We start from the raw sequence: 16,332 nt of genomic DNA on the forward strand, positions 1-16,332 counted from the left end.
CTCCAACCTTAGCCTCAATCCTATGGATAAGATGGATTCCATATGCAAATTGTCCAAGTCCCACCCAAAAGTTTAGAAGAGCAGTATGAAGCTGGTACCTGTCACACCAAACCTTTTCTCGCAAACAATGAATTCTGCAAAGCAGAGTGCCCGAAAACCTTACACAGGGAGCAGACTGAAGGCGCATCATACTCATCAAACAATTCACGCTGTGTCCACCTTACGAGACAAACGAACATTGTACCCATAAAAAAAATTTCAACGATAAATACATGAATAGCACTCAAAAACGATAAAACATATGAGCACAAATAAATATACATGCAAAATTATTAAGTTATGTTATCAAATATTATAGGGCGAGCGTAGAGCTAAATTGTGCTACTTTAGAAAGTCGCCCTGCTTTAACCACCCCCTTCATTCCCGGCCAGCATCAGGTACTTGTCCTTCCGGGTGAGCGTCGTGCATCCGAACCCCAGTGCGTCGGCCAGCTGCCTCTGGATCCGGTTGGCCACGTCCCACCCGGTGCAACCCCCGGCGCATGTCAGCTCCGGCGGCACCCTCCCCAGAAACTCCACCCTGTACTCCGCCCAGGGGTTCATCAAGAAGAACACCGGGTCCAGCCACTTGAGCCCGGTGGCCGTGGTCCCGTGAAACATGCTCACCTTCGTATCCACCGCCACCAGCACGATGTCGTCGGCCAGCTCCGCAAAAAGCGAGCTAAACCTTAGCAGGTACGGCTCCCGGCAGGTGGTGCCCTCGGGGCACACAATCAGGTCTCCTTCATCGAGCAGCCGCCGCATGGTGTCAGCGTCTCGCTCCCGGTTTCTCGTCAGCCTCACCGTCTTCACCGGCGCAATCCGCTCCGACATTTTGCTCAGGCTGTACGTGACCGCCGTGACCGGCTTGCCGAGTGCTGTGCCCACCATGATGGGGTCCAGAAGGGTCCTGTGGTTGCACGCGTATAGGACTCCCTTGTTACCTCGAGCGCTGCGAGTGCTTTTAATGGTGGTGGTGGTGTCCATGTTGCTTAGGCCTTGGACTCTCAGGTGGACGCCCGTGAGGGCCCCCGCAATGATTGCGGCGTTGTAAGGGAGGACGATGCCGATAAGGGCACGGACGATGGCTAGGGTTAGTCCCAGTGGGAGCCACAAGAAGAGGGAGACAGCGGCCAGAGGAGTAGGCAGGAAGGCCAGTCTGCCATCATGGAATACCAATGGCTTTGGGTACTTTTCTCTGGGCATCAGCGAACCTGCACCGCTGCTCCTGCTCTGCTGTTCGTTTACCACGTATATTTCCTGAGATAATTATCAAAGGGCAAATCAGCATATAACCGGTGCAGTTTACACGAAAACTATTGATAAATTTAGAAGAGGCAGAGTTACCCAGTGCACTTTGCGATGTACTGTTTTTTGATTTATATCCATATACGTTATGTATGATACTCTCGCTTTCAGCAAAAAGAAGAAGAAAGTCCGAATAAGACATAAGATTGTTGGTCAATGGACTAATTGGGCTCCGATAATTCAATTGAACTCAACAAGGCCAGAAATTAATTTTACTTTTAGAGGTGTCTGTTTGTATTGATACAAGTGACTCACCTGTACAATATGTTGATGTTCAAGTGGGTTGGCTTAGCAGCTTACCTTATGGGCTGGTTCCGACAGATTGGCCATGTCTCTAACAAGAATTTGATCCAATTTGACATCTAAGCCTAAGTTAGTTTGACCATTCTCCTCGGACTCATAGTGAGTCGGAATTCTCTTGCCATGCAACTTTTGTACCATAAAGTTCGAGATACTATTGTGGATAAAGCACGCGTGGCGGCCATCTACGATGGTAAAAGACTCCTCTTTGCAAAAGTGCCATCCCAAAGGATTCTGGTTCGTGTTTTGTATACGTTGTCTACGGTAGATTTGGTAGGTCAAAAAAGGATAAAAACTCTTTTATAGGCAATTTTTATATAAGTTGTGGACGGCAGATTTGGTAAACTCTTTAGTTTACCAAAAAACTCAATAAGATATTTTTTCGTTTAAAACGAACTTTTTAGTGCATTGAAAATGGGCCAAAGTTGCACGTACGATCAACAAAATCTGCCACGAATCCACTGTAAGAATTTCCTAAAGCCGAGATTGTTCATAGAGGTATTGCACCCGTAGTCGATCTGTAATGATTTATCATGTCCTATATGTCGAATTGATGACTAAATGAGTGACTAAAGTGGTAAGATCATGAGAACAAACCTTGCAGTGGGAGACCAAGAGGTGGTCATGTGGGTTGCATGAACTCACAAGTCCAACATCTGGCTTTGAATTACCAAATAGATCCTTAATCGCCTTATGCTTCACAGCCATGGAAGCCCCCCGAGAAGCGAAACCAGTATAGTAGCCTCCAACCACCTGCAGCTCAGCCCCCACAACATCACTCACCCCAAGATACTCCCTTAGAAACCCTTCCACCATGACCCTGGGCAAGCTGGTGAGGACCACCCTCTTCGCTGCGGAGGCCAGCACCTCATAAGAATGAAGGTTGAGGCTCTCCAGGTAGAACTTGGGCAGCACTGCCCTGACCACAGTGTCCATGTCCCTTGTCCTCAGGCCACAGAAGGTGATGAGCACCATAATCCTCAAACTGAGCTCATTCTGGTTGCCCAAGAGCCATATGAGGGGAAAAGAAAGAAGCAGGAGGAGAGCCCTCAGGGGATTGCCTCCTTCAAAAGCTACTAACATGAAGAAAGGAAAGAAGGAGGGTGATCTGAGGAGGCTCCCCTGGATGTCACACAGCAAAGTTTGAGCCCCTCCCTTCAAAGGGCACGACCTGGTTACACTAGGGTCCGGGCTGGATATATGTTGTGGCCTACATGAGTTCCCTACACGAAAGAAAGCATAACCTCTGATCTTCCTGGCTGCCCTATAACAGGACACAAACCAATGTGCTGCCATACTGAACAACACCATGGGAAACACCTTCTCTCTTCTCTTCATCTCTCCCTCCGGCATTTCTTCGGTGATATGGAGTCAGGATGGAGGGTTATAAATGTAGGGAAGAGAGGAGGGGATGAATGTGCGGTGTGACCACGGGGTGGCGCCGGGTTTTGTGCACCATTAGGTAGATAGCTAATATTAACTGCAGCGTCCACGCAGCAACATTACCCAAACGCAGAGCAGCCGTGCCGTTGGTAGGTTGGATTGTTGGTGACCGGCCGCAGCCCTTCAACACCTGGGGAGGGCCGTGCGTTGACTTCGGTGCTTCCAAGAAAGGGCTTCCTTTGCTATAAGTCTACGTTAATTAGTCTTTCACGTACTTTGCGGTCGCATGTGGGAATAGCGGCCATGCATGCGTTTCTCCCTTCTCTATCTACTAAGAAGCTTCTACACGCGTGGCCACCCTTTCGACCACCTCCATTGGAAACGGTCTACCTTCTTTAAACATGCGAATCTAATTAAATGAAAGATATTTTATTGTTACCCTTTTATTTTATATTAGGGCGCGGCGTAGGTATTTCTCTGGAGGACAGAGGAACTCACGCCCACAGGGATGGCAAACCGGTCAGATGCGGGTAGTTATCTGTCAACCTAAACCTGCCCCATTTATTAAATAGAATGGAAACCGAATCTGACATCTTCATTAAACCTATAATCTGACTCAATCCTCATAACCTATTTAATAAATGAATTGAATCAAGCTAAATAAATAAAATAGATTTTGAATACTTTAATGAGTTTTTGAATAGGTTAGATGGTTTATAAGAATCTTAAATAGATTGGCTTATGATCTGATCTAATTGTTAAACAGCTCACAACAGCAGGTTAATACATTAGAACACTAATCATGAAGTCGGCCTCTTTTAATAAATGGGTTAGATAAGATCGACCAGTCTAGTACTCGAATTCGCTTATATCAAATTTGACTTAGTTAAAATGAGTCATTTGTGGGTTGCCTTAGCAGGTCGGGTCATAAATACCCATCTCTAGTTAACAATATTATTCTATAACTATTTTCCTATGGACATCAACTTTACTATTTTTTAAAAAAAATAATTTTCATTGCCTAGGTTAATGATCAATATATCCCACGAATCTCATGAAGAACAAAGTGTATTATTTTTTTTTTTCTCTCTCCGGTGCGCTAATCTAAAATAACGTGGTAATCAAATTAATAGTCTTATCGAGGTACTTTTGTCATCGAATGCTATTTTTATTTCTATAAAAATACTAATTTTCTATTTTTTAAAAAAATATAATCAAATATTTTTTTATTATTTTTTATTAACTATATATATATTATTTTTGCAAATCAAATGAGCTTTATTATTGCAAATGGAGGCTCTCCCAACCCCAACCTACAAGCCGGACCGAAAATAAAGACAAGTATTATGATCAAGAGTCTATCGAAGCAAATACTACGGCAACCCATTATGAAAAGTCACTCGGCAAGGTTGCAGCTTTTGCTTTGCTTTCTTCCGCGGCATGCTTCACGATGCAAATTCAAATGAGCAATGGGACTTCTACGTGCCTCTTTTATTTAGATTATGTCAACCTGATTTAATTAACAAGTTCATAGAAATTTTGTAATTTTGTGATTAGTGAATAATTGAAGGCTTGTATGGATTCGCAAGAATATTTTGATGTTAAGATCTTAATTAAAAGTTTTTAAATTTTCCTAAGAAATATGATGAGTTCGCCTCTCATGTCGAACCCCAAATCCTATAAAACTCCCTCTTTTACATATAAGGCCAACTGGGCTCCAACTGATTGGCAATCTTTAAGTAATATGAAGACGGCAGATATTTATACTCTCCATATGTATGTAACTTGAACTTGACAAATTTAAGCATTTAAGGACATGGCAATTCTTCTCTCATCGTAATAATGACGCAACAATTTTGAGGTCACTCTAATAATCAGATATCTTTAAAATCTATTTAGTGTTTATAATAGTTCAAGATGTATATGCTGGTATATTGGAATCTTTTAGTGACTAAAGGTACACTTATGGGCCGATTTTAAGAAGTTCCTGCATCCACAATGCCGGATCTAGTTCAAATCTGCGGCAAGCATTCTTACATATAACCCCCGTTGAAAAGCTAATATTACTCTCCTACCTGCGTAAATCTCCGGTATGATGACGCGCACTGATATCAGCGGGCGTAACGGTATCGTCTGTTTGAGAGGCCTATCTGATGGTAGAAAACTAGAAACCCTAGATCGGTCCTGCCATTCCAATTCTCCTCTACCTCTCCATCTCCCTCTCCCTTGGCTCTCCTCGGCGACGCCGAGCTGCCGAAGGTCTCCCGCCGGCCGCCCTACCACCGCTGCCACCGCCCTCAGAACCGGCAGCCCACCGCGTCCCGCCGGTGCGCGCTTTTCCCTTCGTTCCTCCCCGTCTTTTTTTCTTGGATCCTTGAGGGATTTTTCTCTTCTTCCTTAATTGTTTATTGCTATCTCTTTTATCTCTTCTTACCTTGGTTCCGGCAGCCTACTTGCCATTGCCTAATTTTCTTTCTCTCGACCACTATTTGGTCGTTGGGTCTCCAGCTCTCCCCTAAACCAGCATCTGGTGGCTTGGACAGACAATGATGTCGTGATATCTAGGATTAGAGTGTTTCTTATATTAATCCGTACCCAATTTCGTGTGTTATGTAGAATGCGATGTTCTTGGGTCATCCAAGAAACTGTTTTCTGGTGACTGAATGATTGTTTAATACATCTTATTGTCATATTTAATAAAGCTCACTCTAGAAGTCGTTCTTACCTGTTCTGAATTTATTGCTAAGACAAATATATGATAGTAAATCGAGTGTTCTAACCTCATATGCGTATAAGGTTGGGGAACTGATTTGAGAAATACATGCCAATGCGAAAATTGAAATTTTGAAGGGGATAAATGTCTAAATCATTTGTTATGTTTCTATGACATGTGCAAACTGTAAGTATAAGCAATTTCCACATGTCCTATTAATCATTTCTAGGTGCCCATTCCTATTGAATGCCACTTGAATTTTCATTCTTTTACTTGATTAGGTAATTGTTGCAGAGTTTCTTTATTTTGCTAGCTAATTATGATGTGGAAAATGTATTGAAATGAAAATACCATGCCAGCGCGCCCATAGCTAATAATCTTTCAAGGAAACCAAAATAAAGGTTACGACAGCATTAAGAATATAAATGGTTTAATCATTAAAAAAACAAAGGTTATTGTGATATTATCCTAAAATGAACACCTAGTGATGCTAATTCATAAACTCTAGTAAAAAAAAAAAAAACCTTTACTGTAACTATTATGATATTTTTGAAAAAATGTTGATTTATCTAAACAAGAGATTTTTACTATAATATATCCAAAAGTATTATTTTCGTACAAGCTTCTCAGCACCTGCAATAACACCATATGGAAAAATCCCCTTTAATCATAAGGTTCATACTTCTTTCTAATCCTTTTAATGTAATTTATTAGGTGCGAACAAACTCCAACCAAAATTAGAGCACTAGATTCCATTAGAAATCTATAGTTAATTATAATTGGATATTCCATCCTAAATTTTAGTATTTCATTTTGTCCTCTACCCTCTTTACTTTGTCCGGTAATATGTTGGAAGTATGAAGGTGGAGATGACCATGATAGAGGAATCTCATGAGTAGGGTAAAATGAGTTGCCATGTCCTTAGTAAGGTATGTTGTCTTGAGTGTAAAGCGAAGAGCTTAAAAAGAGGAGGGTGTAGATCAAAGAATACTTTGATCGAATTACTGGAAAGAAAGATTTGAAGCTCCCCGTTTGTAGGTTTTTGCCGCAAATAGATCTAGATGTCTAACTGAAAAATGAATACCAGGCCATGCAACATCGCTTCATCTCTATGCTACTATTAACAATATTCTTCATCTTCATGTTTTTATGTTTTAGGAAGGTAGGGAAACTTGTGTTTGGTTTTGGCTAGATCGAATGGGTTATGATTTTGGTAGTTTAGCTCTTGTTTTGGCAGCTTTGCTTGAAGAATTTAAGAATTATAAATTAATTAAAATCAAGGAGATATAGGAAAAACAATTACTAAATCATGAAAATAAATTATACATTGTAATAAAGCATATAAAATAGTTCTTACCTTTGGATTATTTTAGTAGCTTTGCACTGAGATGATGAAAAAATAACTAAAAGATGATAATGTAAAGATAATCATATTTATAGTGTCACATATAATTGTAGTTTGATAGCAATCTCATGTGTGACAATCAAATATCTATGAGATTTGAGTTTCAGGGTAGCCAGACCTCCACCATATCTGTTTGAATCATAAAATTGCAGATCTTTTTAATACACACAAAGTCTAAATTTAATTTAGACAGGATCCTCCCAACATTGAAAGAATGATGAATTGGCAAAACAATGGCACGGGTTTGTTTGGAGGCTCCAAGTGAAACTTCAAACTTTATGTTCTGCTTAGTTCTTTTTTTTTTTTTTTTTGACTTTGTTGTTAGAGAACATCTATTCTGCATATCAAGTGTAAATGCAGTTTTGATGCATAATGAGACTGTTTTCATTATTCAGACAGCTCCCGCAGATGCACCATGCAAGGCTTGAATATTCCTTTTGTAGGACATCTTTTTCTTACCCAGGATCTTTATTATTCTTCTTTTATGGTTTTTAATTTATGGTTTTTAAGTGGGTGCCACCAATGTTTCATCCGTACACATACACACACGTCCATCTGTCTATATTTATGTATGAATAGGGAAAGCTAGAATACTTTGGGAGTTGTTGGCCCATTCTTTCTTTGATCAAAAGTAAATGCTAGCCCCTTGAAAATAATATTCAGACCTTTGATCATGATCTATCATGATTTTGGAAAAAAAAATCAAGTGCTTTAGAGATTTCTTACTTCGCATCAAGTAAGCACAAAATGGAGGGTAACAATACAAGTAGTGTGCTATTTTTTTTTGGCAGACCATGTAATTAACCAATTTTGTAGCGCTTGATGCATAAGTAAGACTTAAGGGACCTCCACAGCTTGTGATTTTTGGTTTCTATCCAACACAAACATCATACATCATGATCAACAATTTTCATTTTAAAGGGCTGTTATTAATTTACTGATTTTGCATGATGTAGTAGGGATCAACCACTCCTAGAAGTCTTTTAGCTTTACTCACTCTATATATGTATGTACATATTTGGATATTATGAGGTTTGAAGTGACTCTCATATCCTCCCTATAATGATTGACCATTTTGTTTGCTTAATATTGGATCTGATAGCAGCCTTTTGCTCTTTGTTTCACTTGTCTAGAGAGTTTGAAGTATCCTTTTCTCGCTACGTTAGATACTCCACCAGTGTCATAAACACCTTTCTTGTTAAAGGTTTCTTTGGTGATGCCACTTTGCTGTTCCATGGTGTTTTTATGGGATCTTGGATTTAGTTTGTTGTATGATCGTTTGACCTTCTACAACTAAGTTGCAGTTTGTCTATGGTGGATATTCTCTTTGGCACTTCCTGTTTGTCCTTATCAAGCTAATGAAATGCACATGTTTGTTTGTGGGATGTAATTTATCTTGGTAGTCTCCAGGCTGCAATGCTAAGCATTTTAGAGTTTTTTTGGTCCATCACATGACCTTTTATGGTTTGACAAGCTAACCTTGTGTATTTCATTATTGTTTGCAATCCAATACATTGTGTACGCTAAAGCTGTTTTTTGTCCTCTATCAACATTTTCTTCTATCACAAAGTTTTATCTTCTTCCTCCTGCAACTTGACCCTCTAATTTGACCCTTAAAACATGCATTTATATATAGATTTATGTCCCAAAATATTATACATAGTTTCATTCATTTTGGAAAAATTCATACTTGAAGTTCTTTCAGATTTTCAATTAATGGCTCGGGCTGGGACAGATGAGGATTGATCTGAATTCTATATAAGCTTTTGAGTGCACAAATCGATGCGATCCAATTATCAAGCCTGACTCAACCAAAGATTGTATAAGCAATCTGAAAACTTAACCAGTTCGAAGAAAGGATGGAGTTTACGATTTGGGGTTAGATGAAGCCGACAATTGAATCGCTTTTTTTTTCTTTCTTTTTGTTGCTTTTTATTCTGAGGGAGGGGAACAGGTTGGAGGTTTTGAGGGTGGGTGAAGGCAGAATGGCAGAGGCTTACCTCGGATGAATGGATGATAGGTAGAGAGAGAAATGTGGGAGAGTGAGAGACTTACCTCGGCTCCAGGACGTGGTTGTTGCCAGTCCCTCCTCACTACAGTTGATGGGGATGATAGTGAAGAGTGATGGTGACCGGAGCGATGGAGCGTACAGCATGGTCTATCCTCTTTTGGGGATAGTGAGGGCAGGGGATGGATGAATGGGTGCTCTCTCTTTGATACTCTGACTAATATAGATGCATTAGGTTCCACCCTTAGAGCTTGATCTAACAGCAAACCTATGACATATTTTATTATACATGTTTTTTGTATAATGTATAATTAAGTCAAGCTAGTATATAAACAATTTGCGTCGATCCAAACACAAGCCTAGTCAAATTTCTTAGTCAGGTTATCCAGTCAAATTAACCTACCAAACCTTAGTTGTGGGTCAGAATCTGATATGTCGACTGGCCTAACTTCAATGACCCAATTTAAACTGTGTGATTATTTTGCTGATATTTGTAACTTGTTATCTAGTTCCTCCTCTTCTGCATTGGTTCTGGACCTTAGTGTACGATAACCTCCTTCCTCTGTATGTGTAATTCTGTTTGTAAGTTAATTTTGTAATAATTAAGCTGTTTCCAGTAGTAGCAAACCATCTTGGGTTGAATATAAAGCCCTAGAGAGACTTTAATTGGCATGTTATATGAATTGAATTAAGCTTTCTTGTTCCTCATGGATGACGGGATCATGACAAGTGGAAAAAAACACTTGCTTTCAGTTGCAATTTGAGCTCAACATGTCGGACAGGAAGACCACTGATGCGAGTGAGCATGCTTCTGAGGAGGTTCCTGAACTCATGGACCAAAATGAAGAGAATTCAATGCCGTCATCCCAAGCAGAGGTGATAATTCTGGTTTCCTTTCCTTTCCATTCTTTCCTTTTCTTTTTTAAATAAATCTGAAAATAATTCTTGGTCTATTAGATTGATTAATTATTGGAATTTTCTTCTTATAGGTGAAAATGCATGATGAATTGGTTTGTGGCTTTGAGCCATTCTAGTCTGCTGTGTGAGATTCCAAATCATGTTTGATAAGACTGGTTTCGTCTCTTTTACAGGAGGAAGCAATCAGGAAAAAATATGGAGGAATAGTACCCAAAAAACCACCACTTATATCCAAGGTATTTGCTCTCTACCTATTCTAGTTGGAAACTATCAATAATGCCGCTTTGCATTGAGCTGAAAAATGCTTTGTATTGGTTGTTTCAAAGATTTAACTTGTTATATTCAGGATCATGAACGTGCTTACTTCGATTCTGCTGATTGGGCTCTAGGAAAGGTAATGCTGTATGAATCTATATTCAACAGACTGTATGATGTGGTTTTCATCTAACAGAAGTACAGAACCAGCTAGGCATATGATTGTCTAATTCTATATATTCTTGATGCCCAACAGCAAGGTGCACCTGTTGAGAAGCCCAAAGGACCACTCGAGGCACTTCGCCCAAAATTGCAGGTGATAAATTTATATCCCTTTCCCAGCATGCTCACTGACATTCTATCGTGTAAAACGGAAAGTTCCTTTTCTCCACAATAACTTGTTCTTCAGGTATGCACATAGATAGATGCATGATTTAGTTTTTCTATTGTTTCGTTTCTAGAGGGAGGGAAATACGAATGTGCCTTGATTTCTGCTTGCTTTTGCACTCGCACTTTATGAATTGACTTTCATGCTACGTGCATCATATGTTTTTTATGCTTATGTTACTTTAATTCATGTTTAGCCTACGCCGCACCAGCAAGTGCGTTCACGGCGTTCTATATACACGTCTTCAGATACTGATGGTATTTCTGATGATTATCATTTCCATTCCTTTATTATCTTTCGTTGTTATAAAATTGGCAACTGCTAACTTCCATCTGGTTACCCTATAGAGGGAGGCAATGCTGCTCCTGAGGCGAACAGCAATGAGTGACTTCAAGGCCGTGTCCATTTGGAGAGCCTTTCCGTCTCACCATCTTTCGTTGTTTCTTTGGTGAAACACAATTGAGTCCATTTTGTAGGCTTGCGTGAATAAGCAATTAACAGCTTTTCGCTGCATTTGCTGCTGTCATTTGGAATCTTCATGGCCTCTGCATCTGAGACTGGTGGCAATGGAACTACCAGCGACGGTTTATAAACTTAGAATGACATCTAGCTCATAACCAGCATGCTTCATGTTATTTTAGCGAAATGGCCTGGATTACTACTTATTGTCGTGATTATAAAGTGTTGCAAGTTAGCACATGGTATTTATTAACCAAGTTCGAGGCACGAGAACTGGTTACTATAACCCCAATGATCAAAGTGTTCTTAAATGCGTGGAGTTAAAAACTGAGATTTTTTTTCTTGTGTCGGTGAACCAGTGACTCATGAAGCTCTCTTCACTGCATCAAAATTCCAATTCTAGGAAAGCGTCAAAAACGTTGCCTTCTTGAGGGGTCCTGCTTTGTTGGGTTCGGTTGATGATTTAACAGGACAGAAACCTTTTTACATCGATTGAAGACTCATTTTCTAGATTACATCATTCCTTGTACGATTTATGCTTCCGATCATATGATAAATTGCTTGTCTATCATCACATCACTGTAACGGAAGTCACTAAAAATCAGGGATTCCTGGACGCTGTCTTTGTTTTGAAGTGGAGCTGTCTAGATCGACATTAAGCTCTAGTGCCATGTCACGTTTGGTCTTCCACTGAGCATGGTGTACGATGTCACTTACGTGCTTTTGCTGTCAACGGATCGTAAAAATAATTAAGTAGAATTATAAAGACAGAGACATCGTAATTAAGTTAAACTATAAAAACAGAGACGTCATGTTGATGACTTTATGCATTGCTTCATTTCTCGACCTTTTACTTTCTTAGGTCCTTTTTTAAAAAAACATCCATCTTATTTATTTACGTAACAAATGCTCATATGTTTGCATCTAAGCTATAACATCTCATGCAATCAGTTAAAAATAACCGTAGCTAAATTTGTAGATATTTTCAAAATAGGAGCATCCCTTGTCCGGGCCGCAAGATTATTCGGACTTATTGGTTCTATTTATTACATACTAGTTGCACCTCGGAATACTTTGGGCACCCATTAGATCTTAATTCACACCGCTTGCTGGGTAGCTTTTGGGAATTCCAATTCAGTGGGCCTTTCGATATAATCAAATAGATCACAAGGGCGCCATATTTTAGAAGCCCAATTTATGTGATTGAATAAATCCTTCTCTATTTGTTGTGGGTCGACAACTCCTTTTTGTTCTTCAAACTCCGATTCGTATTTGGTAGTACTTTGAGTAGCAAACCTTCTTGATATATATTAAGAGAACCATTCCATCCCTTTCCAATGGGTTGGTGCACATCCCAGCATTTCTGCTTGATTGTGGGGATCCTCACCACCCTACAAAACGTTACATATTACGTCTTTGTTCGAAAGAATCAGAGACTCGAGTCATGGTGAATTTCTTTGATATGCTAAGAGGGCAGCATGATAAGTTCGTTTCATGAATATAAGGCATGCTGTAAAGATGATAAATACAAGTAGGGATATCATTAACCGCAAACTATAAAGATTATTTAAACAGAGGAAGCTAGAAAATTCTTATTTGCCATCTTAATTGATCAATTTCTTTTAAGCCTAGACATGAAATATTACTGCATGCTCACCTCCAAAATCCATATACCTATTAATGTTCATCTGAAACAATAGTGAAAAATAGAAAAAAGATAGGCAAAGCCAACCCGGGCATTGAGCTATGTTAAGATTGATTCATTATACTGAAGAGATCTTCCAACTTGAACAAAGTTAGAGTTGCAGATGTTCGCACCACTCACCCAATTGAAAAGGCTTACACTAACCTGATATCAACCGGAGCCCAAGCTCAGTTTAGTTGCAAAATCATCTTAAATAATTGAACTTGAATATCAACACTTTGTCAAATTTCTGAGTTTCACCTAAATTTAGATTTGTTTGGCCCTTTCTTTATAACAAAAATTAGATCATATCCAGCAAATTTGACAATTTATATGGCAACTTACTTAAAAGAAGAAAAGAGTAAGCAAGGTCATATATACATTTGCCTTCTTCTTCACATTGGGGGGGGGGGGGGGGGGGGAATAAGTTGGCTTCCGACTGCGGATCATACATGCAGACAGACTAATATGAGAACAGCACAAAAGGTAAGGGTGCATATGTCAATACACAAATAAATTAATTCTCAAGGTAGAAACTCTGATCTCAAACATTTTCTTAATGACCACCAAGGTGGTAGCACGGTTAAAATGGAGCTTAGATTCTACCGGAGTGACCCAGGTTCGAAACGCGCGGACGTCGATTAAATGTGGGGACCGGATGCTCCCGCCTAGTTTATCCGATGGGTCGCCATCTGATCTGCCGATACCGAGGTAGCGCTGAAGTGACATACTCACACGTGGGTAATGAACCAGTGGGGGAACCCATGGGTCAGGGAGGGTACGTGAAAACTTGCAATCTGCATCAAATATTTCCTGGTGGAAGGGGGCCAGTGGGGGCTACTATGCGGGTGAGGTTATTCTCTACCCCCCTCCTATTTTTTACCAAAAAATAAAAATCCCTGAATGAAAGATATTATAAATATTAGACAAATACCGTGTCTTTCCTTTAGGTAAACTTATTGTATTTTTGTTTGGGAAAGAAATTGGAGAAACATAAGTGCATAAATATGTATCTATGCCATCTCCTAGTTATCATCCACAGCGGCATAAAAAAAAATTTTTCTAAGGTTGTCCCAACCGGCTCAAACCTTTCTTGAACTCTCTAATTGACTCTACTCAAACAGCCTACTTTCAAAACAGATCTATTCTCGACGATATCCTCAAAAAAGGGGTCTAAACTCTAATCTGGGGCTGGTCTGCAAACTTGATTTCACCAAAGCTTTTGATAAGCTCGATGTGGACCATCTCTTCAAATTGCTTGAAATCAGAAGCTTCTCTTCTAGATGGTGCAGTTGGCTCAGAAATTTGCTCCTCTCTTTAAGGTGGCGGCGGGAATCGGATCCCTTGCAGTAGGGGTCTTCGTCAAGGGGATCCTCTTTACCCTTATCTTTTCATCTTTTAGGCGCTCGGCACGCTGTAGGCGTGTGGCGGCTCAAAAGTATTGCAATTTGCTGATGACATCCTGATCTTTGCGAAAACCAGAAAGAATTATATTCACAAATTTATTCTCTACTGCTTTGAGCTGACTACTAGTTTATCCATCAATTTTCAAAAAAGTTCCATGGCTTCTTTTTTTTTTTAATTTGGTACAACAGCGGCTCACATCCTACACAATAAAAGTTTTTTTGATTCTTTTAGTTACTGATTTATGGATCGGATTTCATTCGATCCATGGTTGGGAACTAATGATTGGTTCGGTCTATAACGATTTTGGATTGGTTCATAACGATCAAATTATATCTAGTCGGACTATATTACCCCAAATTTTTATGAAATACAAAATGCTCATTGAATGATAAGGAAACTAATGTTCACTTATACGATACAACTTGGCCACGCCCCATTTCGAATTTCTATTCGACACTAATAAACATTAATATTGGTATTGGTTATTCGTCAATCCCAACCCAATAAATACATTGGGAATATATTGTTGCTAGGATTAGATCGAGCACCAGTGAATTCGTATCCGGTCAAAAGTGGGTAGCTCTTGGAACAAATAGGGTCGAGCGCAGCTCTTGTTCTCTTTCCCTTTCTTTGAGCGAGCGTAGCGAGAAGCAAATCTGGCGTACTTTGTACTCAAAAGCCTTCCTTCTTTTCTTTCAAAGCCCGAAGCCTCATTGGTTCATCCAGCTCCTGCTGCTCTGTCAAATGCCGTCACGTCATTATGTATTGAACAGAGGAAAAAGCTTCTGTAACGGTTGGATCAAATTTTTGGCTTTGCCCAAGGTTAATGATGTTGGTTAAAAAGGGAAAGAGAGGAATTGATTAAGTTCAAAAAATCGGTTAGGAATCGTACCGCTTCTTTGAACCATTTGCTATCGACCCCATTTCTCTTCGGATGTGGATGCGGCCAACAAAATCTGAAAACAATAAAGCAGATAAAGAATTCGGCACTATATCACGCTTCCTCCAAACAAAATCTTCAGAATGGTGAGCCGCATAGGATGCAACCCAATCAGCTGTATAGTTAGCTTTCTTGTAGATATGTGTAGCTTGATGGGCATTACACTTCTGCAGCCGTCCGCGAATGTTGATTTTCACCATAGCTTTAATCACCTCTCCGGTCACTATTTTGGATGATTATGCCTCTTGGTTAAATTGTAGCTTTTCACCTCTACCTTTTTACTTATCTTGGGCTGTCTCTAAACGGTGGGCGCTAACGAAGTTAGACTGGATGCCATTAATTCAGAAGTTTGAAACTAAACTCTCGACATGGAAGGGTAAATTTATTTTCTTTTGGGGGTAGCTTAGCTCTGGTAAATATTGACCTCTGCTCTATCCCTCTTAAAAAAAAAACATTCAAAAAAGAAAATAGGTTGTAGAATAGCAAGAAATATGATAATGAGAACTTCTTAATTGAAGAAAGCCAAATAAGCATACAAAAATCGATATAATGAGAAAGATAATAAAATAAGTTCTACATACCGGCCTCCAATCTTCGGAGATTGAGGATAAGTTCTATGGCATATGACCCAACTCGAACGACGAGATTTTTTTTTTATCATTAAAAAAAAAGAACAACAAGAGCTTTCTTTCCAACGTACCGGGCTCCACCATCATAGTCGAGTGCATGAACAAGCTCCCCGGTAAAATTCTAAAGCTTGGGATAATCTGGGACCATGCCAAACCCGTTATTCCGCATAGCTAGTATAATTAAACTTTGGCTTGGTAGACATCCCACTTAACAGTATTGGTGTCTTTGGGCAGTCATATCTTCCCACACTTAGCATCTTTGTCTAACTCAACCGGGAGTCCCAGATCTTCTCGGCGAATATCCGATGTTAGACTAAATACAGACGTGCATGGATCCACACATACTCCTTCTGTTTAAGCTCAAACGTCCTCATTGGGCTAAGGGTCCAAATCTATTCAAATCTAATCACATGCACTGTAATTGGCCAGCCTCAATGAGCTTGTATTACAGTTTTCCTTAGTCTATATGCGCCATGGGCCGAATCCACTCTGATACT

General features: G+C 39.8%; 2 protein-coding genes across 3 annotated transcripts; one reads left to right on the forward strand and one right to left on the reverse strand.

The window, feature by feature from the left end:
* Positions 1-220: 220 nt before the first annotated feature.
* Positions 221-3,102, reverse strand: LOC103701751 (glycerol-3-phosphate acyltransferase 1). Its single transcript, XM_008783915.6, has 2 exons — positions 2,244-3,102; positions 221-1,298 (listed from the first exon to the last, which is right to left on the reverse strand). The coding sequence occupies exons 1-2, from the start codon at positions 2,997-2,999 to the stop codon at positions 405-407; spliced, it is 1,650 nt and encodes a 549-aa protein (XP_008782137.5). The 5' UTR covers positions 3,000-3,102; the 3' UTR covers positions 221-404.
* A 2,066-nt stretch (positions 3,103-5,168) lies between these two features.
* Positions 5,169-11,415, forward strand: LOC103699131 (uncharacterized). Of its 2 annotated transcripts, none has more exons than XM_008781208.6 (7): positions 5,169-5,356; positions 9,909-10,031; positions 10,247-10,309; positions 10,420-10,467; positions 10,585-10,644; positions 10,913-10,973; positions 11,064-11,415. In XM_008781208.6, exons 2-7 carry the CDS (start codon positions 9,927-9,929, stop codon positions 11,102-11,104), a joined length of 378 nt encoding a protein of 125 aa, XP_008779430.1. In that variant the 5' UTR covers positions 5,169-5,356; positions 9,909-9,926; the 3' UTR covers positions 11,105-11,415. The 2 variants fall into 2 exon arrangements, 1 of the variants encoding a protein (XP_008779430.1); XR_015972320.2 differs by having other exon boundaries at positions 5,216-5,356; positions 10,585-10,737; positions 11,064-11,229.
* Positions 11,416-16,332: the final 4,917 nt, after the last annotated feature.

Source organism: Phoenix dactylifera, chromosome 12 (assembly GCF_051530095.1).
Source record: "Phoenix dactylifera cultivar Ajwa chromosome 12, Ajwa_hap1_PhDact_Kaust_v1.1, whole genome shotgun sequence".
NCBI classification, from domain to species: domain Eukaryota; kingdom Viridiplantae; phylum Streptophyta; class Magnoliopsida; order Arecales; family Arecaceae; genus Phoenix; species Phoenix dactylifera.